This window comes from Rousettus aegyptiacus, unplaced genomic scaffold (genome assembly GCF_014176215.1).
Source record: "Rousettus aegyptiacus isolate mRouAeg1 unplaced genomic scaffold, mRouAeg1.p scaffold_m13_p_8, whole genome shotgun sequence".
Lineage (NCBI taxonomy): Eukaryota > Metazoa > Chordata > Mammalia > Chiroptera > Pteropodidae > Rousettus > Rousettus aegyptiacus.
Window position 1 is genome coordinate 91,504,339 of NW_023416311.1, and position 12,925 is coordinate 91,517,263.

General features: G+C 30.9%; 1 protein-coding gene across 4 annotated transcripts in view; it reads right to left on the reverse strand.

The window, feature by feature from the left end:
• The window catches only part of NIPBL (NIPBL cohesin loading factor), a 162,467-nt gene that overhangs the window by 74,125 nt on the left and 75,417 nt on the right, over nucleotides 1-12,925 (reverse strand). For 3 of the 4 annotated variants that reach the window (XM_016142466.2, XM_036225486.1, XM_036225487.1), the window contains exons 9-10: nucleotides 11,108-11,731; nucleotides 3,605-5,227 (exon numbers count right to left, since the gene is read on the reverse strand). In XM_016142466.2, coding sequence (XP_015997952.1) covers nucleotides 3,605-5,227; nucleotides 11,108-11,731 — 2,247 coding nt within the window. The remainder of the gene's footprint in view (nucleotides 1-3,604; nucleotides 5,228-11,107; nucleotides 11,732-12,925) is intronic. The other variant, XM_036225488.1, reaches the window with a different exon arrangement.

The following is a 12,925-nucleotide window of genomic DNA, read 5'->3' on the forward strand; positions in this document are numbered from 1 at the left end:
TTTAAATACTGTTGACTATTAGAGCTGCTAGGTGAGTACACATTCCCAGTGAAGACCATTTTCAGTAACTTTTACTCTTTAAAGACCGTGATCTCAAATAACAGATGGTATAAGTTATTTCTTGAAAGCAGTGACTGCGAGTGATGGAAAACGACACACTAGTTGAAAGGAAGTAGGGGGAGGAAGAAGAAAAAATTATTTCCTTGGGTATAAAGCTAAGCTATTTGAGACACTCTAAATTGTAAAAAATCAGAATCAAATTGTTAACATGTGTAATACTGATATTAACCTATTAATAACACATATGGCATGTTAGTTGGTGATCATGCCAATTTTAAAGATCCTATAACTTTATTTTAATTTGGAGATGTAGTGTACATTAGGATATATTAAGATAATATTCTGAGTCAAAATCTTTTAACAATAAAGATATTATTTTTGCATTTAACATATTGATTGAAGTATACTTTAATAGAAGGTATTTCAAAAATTTAAAAGGTTTTACAAAGGTTATGTTGGTTCCTCACCCTCATTCCCTCACTTGGCAAGGGAAAACTAAGGTGACAGTAAAAGGCAGATGATAGAAGCAGGATAAGAACAGAACTGATACTGAGCCAATCTTTTAACAGCTACAGAGCAAAATAAAGGTAAAGGGTAAATTAAACAGCCATGAATATGAGTAGGTTGCCTTTGGATCTTAATAAAAACTAGGTAGTTGACAGGGTGAACAGCGTTATTACAAAGTTTAGGAAACAGGAAATTGAAAATTATGTACCTCATGAATTAGCATGAGGTACATAATTTTGGCGGAAACATAAAATATGAAAACATAATTTTAATCTATACATAAAAATCTTTTCTAAACATGGTGGCAACAGTTTCTATTCAATAAATAGGCATTTACTATGCTGCCATGTACTACACATTATGCTAGGTATGAGGGATATACATATATCCCCACAGAAATCAAATCAAATGTAACGCCACTTTACATTTAATATGGTCACACAAAAAAACAAAAATAGGTAACCTATACTAGGAGTCATAAATCTATACCCCTACCATTCAAACTTTACCAGCTTAAAGAATATTCAATGAATTTCAAGTTACCCTAAAGAATGACTATTTTAAATATGAACATCAGGTAAAATATTTAAAAAATGGAATTTTATGGCTTTTCCATAAAAGAAAAACCAAGAATTGTGGCCCTAGGAATTAAACACAAAAGTATCCCAGCAATATCCAGTCTACTTCCTTTACTTAGAAAAACACCAATATGTCAGAATAAGTGATTTTTTTATGACTTTCCAACAACAATCCCAAATAGTATGTACTAAAAAGGATCAGTAATCTACAACTGCACTTCCTATGCATGTAATTTTTAAACATCCACAATTACATAGCTATGCCATGGCTAACTTAGCAGTAGAGATCTAAAATAAAACCAAAATACATTACTAAAAAATAACAGATACCAATTCTAAGGTGTAAATAAAGCCAAAAAAGATCTACATAGGATCCCAAAATGAATCTAAGCATTGAAGTAATATCTTTGATATATTAATGTGTGTACATACATATATACATACATACATGCACATGCACACACACCCTTCTCTAATAGGCAGACACACCCAGTCTACTAAGTTACTAAAGAGAAGATATTAAGTATATATATTTGTGTTAAAAGTACATTTAGAGAAACATGGATTAGTACTAAAGTTTACATTCACAGGCAATGAAATTACATGTGAAAAAAACACGGGAAATAATACAGTAGTTGCTAATTATGAGCTATATTCATTTCTTGATGTTCAGTTGTAAAGATCCTTTGTTAAAACAGAGCTTAGAAAGCAAGGCTAGCATAAGCTGACAGAGGGCAGGGGAGAAAAAGATGGTCTAGATCAAGGGGACAAGAGGGTACCACTTTCCATCTTTCCATCTGACTCTTCTAAAATTGTACAACTATACTCTTTAGTATATTTACATACCTGCCACTACGAAAATTTCAATGGAAATTTTGAAAGATAATTTTCACCTAGAAGAAAACACTTCTAGTGCTAGCTACTACATTCTAAGAACCCTTTTACGTAAACAAGTAATTCTGAAAAGATGCACAAATTATTAAAAACTCTCTTAATTAAAGCTGAAGTCTTAAGTTTTTTGTAGGTCTGACTGCCATAAATTAAAATCTGAAAGCTTCACTAAAAGAGTACAAATATTAGTAATTAAAAGGCTTTTTTTTTTCATTGTTGGAACACAAAACCAAATTAATAGGGAAAAGTAAATGTTTAATGAAGGCCAAGAAAAAAGAAAAAAATAGATGTCATGACAAGTCACTTTTCTGAACAGTTTTTAGTAATAACACTTTTCAATAAGCTTTTTTTCATAGACAAGGTACAACAGAATTTTAACAATAACCATTACATCTTCCATATCTCTTACACACTGCATTGCTATACAATATAACTTTCAGTGATGATGCAAACGTTCTCCATCTGCCTTAAGAAGGTAGCTGTTTGCTACATGTGGCGATTAAGGGAATTTTTTTACTTTATTTAATTTTAAATGAATTTCAATTTATATAGCCTAAAGAAGCTAGAGACTATCATACTCGGCAGCACAATTTTAGAGTTTCATATATTTATAAGTAACTATAAACCTAAGTTCTTAATGAACTTTCACAGAATGAAAACTTAAAAATCAAATAAGCTTTCTCCTTTATTGCCTTAAGAACTATATCTCAGTCTATTTTTGTTGGGTGGGTTAAATAGGTCTTGGCACATAGCCTCATCAAATATATAGAAATAAATTAGTAGACAAAAGAATACAAAATTATATCTTCTGCAGAAAATGCTACTATGTTTTCAGCACTTAAGACTTTCCTCACCTGGAAACAATACTACTCAAGTAACTGGAGAATTTAACTCAGCAACCATGTAAGAAACAAAGAAACAATCTAATGATTTAATCCAATTTTAGGTAAATACCATTCCCTATTACTTTTCCATAGAAAACAACAGAACTATATATTTTTAAAAAATTAAACATTTGTAACTAACCACCTCCCCAGCAAAACAAATAATTTTCTAAGCTATATAAATTTAATCTATTCATTAATAATTAACTCAGAGATAAGTCTGTAAGAAAATAGGAGACATTTTATATTCTTAAAATAATTTGTAACATTAATTTTGTATAACATAGTTTAACTGAGATGTTAGAAATTAAAATTCAGTCATTTTGTTACCTCATTATGGAATGGAATTATCTCTGCAGCCAAAATAATTTTTTAGAAAGTTGTTAAATACATCCATTCTAATCACTTGATTAATAAGCAACTTTCAAAAATACGTAAAATAACTAGACAGCTAAAGAACTTATCTCTGTGTACAAGCAGTAAAAATTATATAGTAAGTAGTTTAATTAGGAATAGGAAAAATTTTCATTGAGAACTTATTATTACTGAAAACGATTCACTGTTGTTTTATATAAATGTTATATTTTCATTTAGTTGTGCTTCGATTTTTGTATATTTCCTTTTTTATCCTTAGGAATCTTAAAACTTAAAGGAAAACTGATTAGAATACAAATGACATCTTACCTTTATTTGACTTTGACGGTTTATTCTTGATAGGTTTAAGGGAACTTCTTGATTTATCCTCTCTATCTTTAATAAGTTTCTGAACATCATCCAAAGACAATTTTTGCAGGACAACTACAGGCTTAGCTCCTTTATTTAGATCTTCAACTAATCCCATTTTTTCTACTTTGTCTTTCTGCTCTCCTTTCATTTCCATTTTCTTTGTCTCCTGAGTAATATTGCCATCTTTATCCCTCTTGATTTTTGGAATGACAAAATTTTTCAACGCACCAGACCTGCCCCCCAACAAATAACTTGGAAATTCTGCCTTATTATCAGGGTGCGCTTTATTACTGTCTACTTTACTCTTGTTACCCTCTGTCCTTTTGTCATCTTTGCTATTTGGTGATTTGAAACCAGGTTTATCAGGTCTTGATTTATTAGAGTCTCCTTGTTTAACACGAGGACTGTCAGGTCTTGATTTTTGCTCCCCAGAAGATGGTCTTTCCCTCGAGTCCCCTGATTCATGTCTGTGTTTTCTTTCTAGTTTATCAGATTTTGAACCATCAGATTTAATACCATGTTCATTTCTACTAGAGGATCTCAATGTTTCTGGTCTTCGAACCCTAGACTGATCCCCCCGATGCCGCTCTGATTCACTTCTGTCATCTGATTTTTGTTTACTATCATGGTCACGTCTTAGAGACTCAGAAATAGATCGCCCGTCAGGTCTCTGCTTTAAGGCTTCAGCTCGTTCTGATTTTAACCGAGGTGAATCAGATTTAATATCCTGTTTGTGTTTAGACACGTCAGGTTTTTTCTCTGTTGATGGCTTTCCAGAATCCCTCCTATTTTCATGCCTGTGTTTTGGTGTTTCAGGCCGACCTTCATTTTTTTGCTTTGGAGTTTCAGGTCGGCCCTCACCTTTCTGCTTTGGAGTTTCAGGCCGCCCATCACCCTTTTGTTTCGGAGTTTCAGGACGCCCATCACTCTTTTGTTTTGGAGTTTCAGGTCGGCTTTCACCCTTTTGCTTTGGGGTTTCCGGTCTTGACTTTGTTTCTAACCTGCCATTATTTTGTTTGTTTTCATTTGGTTTTGTGTCAGGCAGTCTATTTTCATTCTGTTTCTGCTCAGCTGTGGCACTCTCATTGTGTTTGGATTCCATAGTTCTGCTCTCATTCTGTTTAGTTTCTTCTGTTTGTGTCTCAATTTTAGTTTCTAACTTACTTTCACTTGATTTTGTCTCCACCAATCTGTTTTCATTTGGTTTAGATTCTGTCAATCTACTTTCATTTTGTTTCAATTCACTCTTTGAAAGCTCAGGATCAGACTTTTTTTTAGGAGTCTCAGGATGGTTTTCTGGTGTGGATTTAAGATTTGCAATAATATCTTCCTGAAGAACAGAAATAGGTGCATCATTACACTGTTTGATTTCTTCAGGCTTTTTTATGGAGTCTGAATCCTGAGTTACGGAAGCCTGAGAGTCCACTCTTCCTGCCTGATGAAGATCAATGCTAACCATTAATGCTGGCCTTGACCCATTTCCCGTAGAACCCGTCTCCTGAGAAGCTGGTCTATTACCTCCTGTAGCACCCCCAGCCTCCTGTGGGTAAGAATCTTGTTTTCTTTTTTTCAAAGGCTTATCTGAAATTTAAAGATAAATATTCAGTATCAGTAATAGACATATATTCTTATCTTATTCAAAAACCATATGGACTTTGACTATATCTTAAAGTCACAGTGTTTTTAATATCTGGTGACTGCAAATGTCAATATGCATATGTAAAATAGTAGGCACTAATAACATAATAATCAACATAAAAATCTTTTAAACCACAGTTTGAGAAATACTCATGCTTGCTGCACCTCAATAATTAGCCACTATAGTAAAAAGAATTTAATAGCATACTTGAGTATATAAAAACGCCCAAGAATATAAAATAAATGGAACTTATAAAACATTAAACACAAACATATATTTATGTTTGTAGAGGTGAAGGAAAAACCAAATTCTTCATATATGAATAAGGCAACCAGTTATAAATCATGTATTCTTATTTAACATCATTTTAACCACAAACTAAAAACTATAAAGAGCTCCAAAGCCGCCAACATACTAAATAGGAAATGTAAACTTTACTACATGTAAGAAAAGTATGGAAAAGAATAAAACCTGAAAGAAAACAGAAACCATGCCACTGAAAAAAAGGTAAATGAGAGTAAGAAAAAAAATTTAATAGTTTGTTATTAACCTCTGGTTCAGGATTCAAGTTCTTCAAGGTATCAACAACACAAATGGAATTTAAAAGCTAACACACAGAAGTATATTTAAAATAAGTTAACATTGTAAGTATAAAATGAGAAGCACCTAAGGACTTTTCAGATAAATCCTGTCTTAAGCAACTTTCACTTTAGAAAAATGCTTTGGCTCTTCAACATTAACTTCTAATGGTCTATATATTGGCCTTCTTAAGAAATTATTTACAATATTTTGAAATGTAAAGATAAACACAAATGCAAATCCACCATCACAATAAAATGTCAAGGTACTTTTAACAACTATGTGTTTCTCTGCATGATTCCATTTGACTTAAGAGGCTATTAGGCCATTTTCTATAAATTGGATCTCTAATTAGTTCTTGAGAATAGTTATATTACCTTGAGGAATGCCTGCTTTAGTATTTACTTGCTGAATTGTTTGGCTATGTTTTGAGTCATCTGAAATCATTTTTACAGGAGAAACAACTCTAGATTCTGTTATAGTATTTATTAATGTGATGTAATATCATTTAAGGGAACTAGTATGGCAAAGATAAAAGTCAAACTGACCACTAAAAGAAGCCCCTTATTATTATGGAATCGAGTTCTGAAATTTTTTCCCCCAGATTTAAATCTAATCAAATATTATATGAAAATTTACTACAGATACTTTGTAGAACTAAGTCATTCTCCTTCCACTGTTATTCAGAAGACAAATCTATCATCACATATACTCCACTTGTAAAACAACTACATGATGATGATGATGATGATGATGACGATGATAATGATGTATATTATCACTAGATTGTTTTCACTAGTTAAAACTAACCTGGTAAAAACTTATATGAAGCTTTTTACATCAACACCTAAGGAAGAAAGCACTCAGAATAGCACATTTATGTTTAGGGAATTTTATTTTGGAATGTTCTGCCACATGAAATAAACTTATATCTTGCCATAGGGTACAACAAATAATTATTACCTCATAAATAGGATGCTTTATCACCTTACACTTATCCTTTAAACTTTTATGACAAGAACCTAGAAATTTAAATAGTATAATCTAAGTTTTTAAATATTTTTTCATTAAATATGCTATGTGAAAGTCATTAAAATGGTAACCTAAGCATACTTAGGAACATTAATGACATGGGGCTCAGAGATCTGAACACTTCTCTTAAGAAATCTACTGCTTATCCTTTCATTAATATGAGCAACCTATCTTTTACGAAAACATTAAAATGTCTTGAAGGCTAAATTTTAAAGGATTCTAAAATACTTAAGAGTTTATATAGATCATTAACCTCATTCCAATTTACCGTTAAATTGGAATGGAAATTTAGCAAACAGTTTGATGTCAAAGAAATTATCATGTTTGATTTAGTTATCTTAAACTATAGATACTATGATTACTTACAATAAAAACTTATGAAAGCATTTACATGAGACTAATGCACTGAGAAAGAGCTTATTATAATTTTTTACACTATGCATTAAATTGTGCTAAATAAAAAGTTTTAATTTTTCAACTACTGAAAAGTAACTTCTGTAAAACCCAGAAAAAGTCCATTGCTGCTGCAAGGATTCTTGGATATAAGGAGACACAGGTTCTGATTCACCTGATCTGATTCAGTTCCACTATGATCTTATACCTGTAAAGCGGCTCTGAATCTGCACAGTTCATTTCACTTTTGTCTATTCACTTTTGACATCAGTCTTATCATATCATAACCTTTACCTAATGATGGAAATCCATCTCTATGAAGAATAACTTTAATATTTGGGATACATTACCATTAAGCTCTCTTTAGCATTGGGAATCATAACATTAGCTATCAGAATGCATATATTCCCAAAGAAAATGCATACAAAAAGATGTCATAATTTTAAAACAACACTGCCATCCTGGTGCTAATATTTTGAAAATAAAATCCAGCCCTTAGAGAAAGTCTGAACTTTATTATGCTTATAAGAAACAAAGTATATCACTTGCTTAAATTTACTACAAGTAATAACTGAAAACACTTAAAGTAGAAAATGCAACAACAGTACACACAGTAGACAATTACAATAAATAAAAACATCCCATCCCTAAACCACAGCACAGGCTAAGTGGCTAACTGTTCTATTTCTGTTCAAAACTCATCTCTTATTCTAAATGATAGGTAATAATTTACTTCTATAGGGGTTACAGTGCAAGAATATTGTAACATTATAAAAAATATTAGTGTAGCTAGGCCATTCCTTATACTTGCTGATATGGAAAGTGGACCTTGGGAAAAGATGAAATAGGCAAAGATGAACAAATAAACCCCCTCTTTGATAAAAGAAAGCAGGAATTTTCAGCACATTGAAGGAGATATTAATGTCTATGACAGGTTATTCTAGAAGCGAAGATGAATAGCCTTTAAAAATTAATTTATGTAATTACAGATGTTAAAATATGAGCAAAAGATTGAGAAAAAGGTCTTTTAGGAATATTATTATAAAATATTAGGTTACAGAGAGTTAACCTATCAGTGTATATAAAACTATCCGAAGGAGGGAGAACAGACCAAAGGGACATAAAAAGCAGCCAGAAAATGTGTCTTCTATGTGTGGAACAAAGGTATATTAGGTTCTACCACAGCGTAGGTAAAATACTTTTTAAGAGCACTCTATCACTTTTCTCAAATTCTGTAATAATTGAACAACCATGTTTCTTATCTTTTCTCCAAAGTATAGGTTTTTTTTTTTTTTAAATTTCTAGTCTATTGAAAGGAATGCTTCTCTCATACAAATGAATGTATTAGGAAACAAGCTCAGACTCTAGAGCAGAGCTCTCAGTAAAACCATGTAGATCAGACAAGTAGTCTTATTTGCCCCATACCACAACCAATATGATAGTTAGAAAAAAATTCTCAGTGCCAAATTTTAGAGTACAGTAAATACTAATTTTATAATTTAGTCCTATACTGTAGTGGTTACAAGTGATAAATTTATTTCAAAGAAGTATTTCATCTCTTGAGGGCTGACTAAAAACCACCACTTCAGAAAATGTTGCTGTTCTTTATGACCTCACCTACAATCTTGGAGCAATATACCAAACATTTCATCTTTCCAAAATTGCAAGATAACTGCTTATGTATAAAACGCTATCTAATCACACAATGCAGAAACTGAATACAAAATGACAAGGTTCAAAGCAAAGATGTTATGTTAGGTGATACCTAAATTCCAAAGGTTTTCAAATTAAGCCATAAAATAATAGGAACATGACTTGCAGAAAATAAGTTAGAAATGACACTACTAATATGAGGTCAGCAAAATCAGCAATGCTAATAAATGTGGAAAAATACACATTAAATTCACACTAAATCGAACTAAAACTCAGATAGTTCTAATAAACAAACATTTTCTCCTTTAACCCTTAAAGCACCAGATACCTCCGCAAGTCAGTTTACAGAGCTCAAAAATCAGTCAACTCTGCTCATCCAACTTTTCAATTATATCTGCTATAGCCATCCCATCATAAATTACAGAGAAAATCAATTTGATAATTAAAAGTAAAATATATATTACAAGTTTCTGAAAGAACAGTATGCTGTTTGTCAATTTTATTATTTTTTCCCAATGAAAAGTCAGTAGTCTAAAATAAGTTTGGCAATACACAATTAGCCCTATTTACTAATTCTTATTTTCATTCAGTTTTTAAAGGTAAAAACTCTGATTTCAACAAATATGATACAATAAAAGTTCAGGAAAGTTAAAAATAACAAAAGTTCACTATTTCTAACCATTATAAAAATCATTTAAAAAATTACACTCCTTTCTAAGAACACGATTTTCCAAAACATAGCTTAAAATGTCATGCAAAAATTCAGTTCTCAAGGCAACTAATAATTCTTGGTCAAGAAATTAAAATTTTATATGTTTCTTGCAAAACTCTCATAGGATTCAGGATAATTAACATTATCAAGAGAAGCTGAATTATATAGTTTTATTAGAGGTTAGAGGAGGAGATACATTTTGGAGGCCACATAGTATACTTATTTTCTGAACCCCACACCACTAGGGAAAGAGAAAAGAACAAGCAATATTTTATTTTATCCTTAATGCCAATGATTTACTAGTTAAAGAAAAAAAAATCCCAGTTCCTTAGCCAATAAAATAAAGACTTCTAGCAATTTATTTGCATCTATAAATGATTTATACATTTAGAAAACATTATAGTACAATTAGTAGATATACTTTTTTCAATAATGTTTAAAAAAGTCATCATGATAGGAAATATAATACAAATCTTCAGCATGTTTCTAAGCATAGGAACAATGATCTAGAAATGGTCCTCTCGCATGTGACAAAAATAATATATATAAATGACTTGTACTCAACATCAGGTTTTATTTTATAATCACCAAGAAAATATGAGAACTGTATATCCATATAGACTATTTAACCATAAAATTAAATTATAGAGTACACTTTGGATAGTCAAGTATATATATGCATCTGTAAAGACAGCAAATTTATAAATTATATTACTAATTTCAATCACTGACTCATCAGTCTCTCTTAAAATAATCAAGAACTTAATAAGGGGCTATTTTCATCTGATTATAATTATTTATAAAGCACGAAAAAAGCCCACAAACTCATAGTCTTGAATTTCCATCCTAATATACTAGTCTGACAAAAGGAAACACTTAACTGTAATCACCAACAAAAGATCTTTGATCCTTAATGTTTGCTATTTAATATTAACTTAAAATTCATTCCATAATGTTTTTACTAAAAAAAACAAAAAAACAAAAATCACATTATTAAGAGATGATAGGATTAAAGATCAAGTGAAAACTCTAATTGTATATTAAGCATACACACAAACTTTTCTTAAATGCACCTATTCAAAATAATTCTATAGCAGTCTTATTTTGGCAGGAAAAAAGGCAAAAATACAAAACTATATTAACATAATTTGTGAAAAATGCATGTGATGCAGAAATGCTAAGGTTCACTTAAGTAGATAAGCACAGATAAAATCACTTTGTACATAATAGGTGATGAACCTAGGATACAGAATTATCAAATCTCATATAGTTGTTTCAAGTAAAAATTAAATTTAAAAATTTAATTTCTGAGGTATGAGGCATTAGTAATAAAAACATAAGAGACAAAGAATTATAAAATATGAGGAAAAAAGAGTAACTCGAAAAAACTTTTTTGACATTATAATTACATATTTACCCAGAGTATGAAATGGCAGTAATGAGATTACTTTACCTTTATCTTGAACTTCTTTCGAAAAGCGCTCCCTTTCAATAGCTGATTCTCTCTCTATTCGCTCAATTTCAGCTAATGCATCCAATTCCACTTCATCATATATAGGTCCCTGTTGTGATACCTGTTGCTGATTCTGTACCACAGAAGTCTGGGGCTGTTTTGTAGCAACTGAAGTGTTCTGTTGTAAAACAGGCACTTGATTTGCTGGAAGGAATGCTGTTTGTTCTTGCTGCGACAAACACTGAGCAGCATTTAGTGGGCGGTTTACATCCTGTGGAGTAATGGGTGTTTTTGAAGTCTGTCCTGGGTACTGCACATTAAAAGGAATATCATTTTCTGAAACATTGCTATTTTCCATACCAGAAAGCATATCTTCTTGCTGGTCCATGTCTGAAGACCTTACACGAGAAAGTCTTAATGTAAGTTTATTAGAGTCAGATGGAGAGCTAATAATATCATACATTGCAGCTTTCTCACTCTGGTCTTTTTCATCCTTGCCTAATTTCATTTTCTTTTGCTTCTTTTGTTTTCTTTCTGGAGAATCTAGTAAGATATCTGGTGGAACATCTCGAGGTGATGAACAAGGTAGAGATTGAGATGGTAGGATTAAAGGTGGTCTTGATCCTAGAAAAACAATTAAAAAGACAGAAATGAACAATTGTGTTAGTTTTACATTTTCTTATACTATAGAAATATTAAGTAAATGACAATATACTAATGATAGAAAAAATATTAAGAAATTATATAATCCAAGCTACTTATTTATAAAATACAAAAAGAAAGCCTAAAGATTTGTACTACATGGTCTTTTAGTTTGCTGGTAGATGATCCAGGTTTGAATAAAGTATGAGTATCACCTTCTAGACGAGTATTATTTCTATTTCTGTCCCTATAAAATATAAATTCTTAGCTTGAAAACTGCAAAACATTGTTTTGAAAGATGATACAATACAAATAGTCTGGGCATGATGATCTCTACTCTTTAATTGGTTTTCTAGGAAAACTGACATATCTGAAGTAAAGTAAGTCTGTTAAATTAAGAAAAACAAATTAATCCTAGAGACTACATTCATATAAATACGTGTATAAGAAAAAGAATGTGGGAAAAATTACAATTAGAGTTTTCATTTACTTCACGAACTGATGGTAACATTGATTTAAAATACCTTTACATGGTCTTCCCTTTCTCCTTCCACTTAATATCATTTACATTCAGCTTGCAAATCCTTTTATTAGAAAAATATACAAGTCCAGCAAATTTCAAGGCTCAATAAAATATTTTCAGCCCAGATCCCATTAAATTAACAAATGCTATATGATACAAGTGTTTTTAAAATATTAAAATTCTCCTAGTTAACAAGGTGTTAAATGAGAAAAATTGCATCAATATGCTTCAGAAATAAAATCATAACTATATCTGAATAATGTACACAACATATTTCTTATTATTAGACTACTTACTAAAATTAAAAGAAACATAGGAAATTAAAATCTGTTAAGATGAAAATTAGTTAAGATGAAACCTAGACCTGTCTTAAATTAAGGTTTTAGTGTTTAAATATTAAATACATAAATGTGTGTGATTTTCTCATAAATCTGTACTTTCAATTAGCAATGATAATATATTTGAAGTATAATATATAAAAATTTCTATTGGATAAAGTGTGAGAAAGATGTTATGGAGCAATTTACTCAAATGTTAGTTTGAAGTCATACTTAATAGATAGTGTTTTTAGAGGAAGCCTATATAGGACATTAAAAAGAAAATGAAACTAACATTGCCGGACCATTTACTTTGTATTGGAGCTTGTGCAAGGT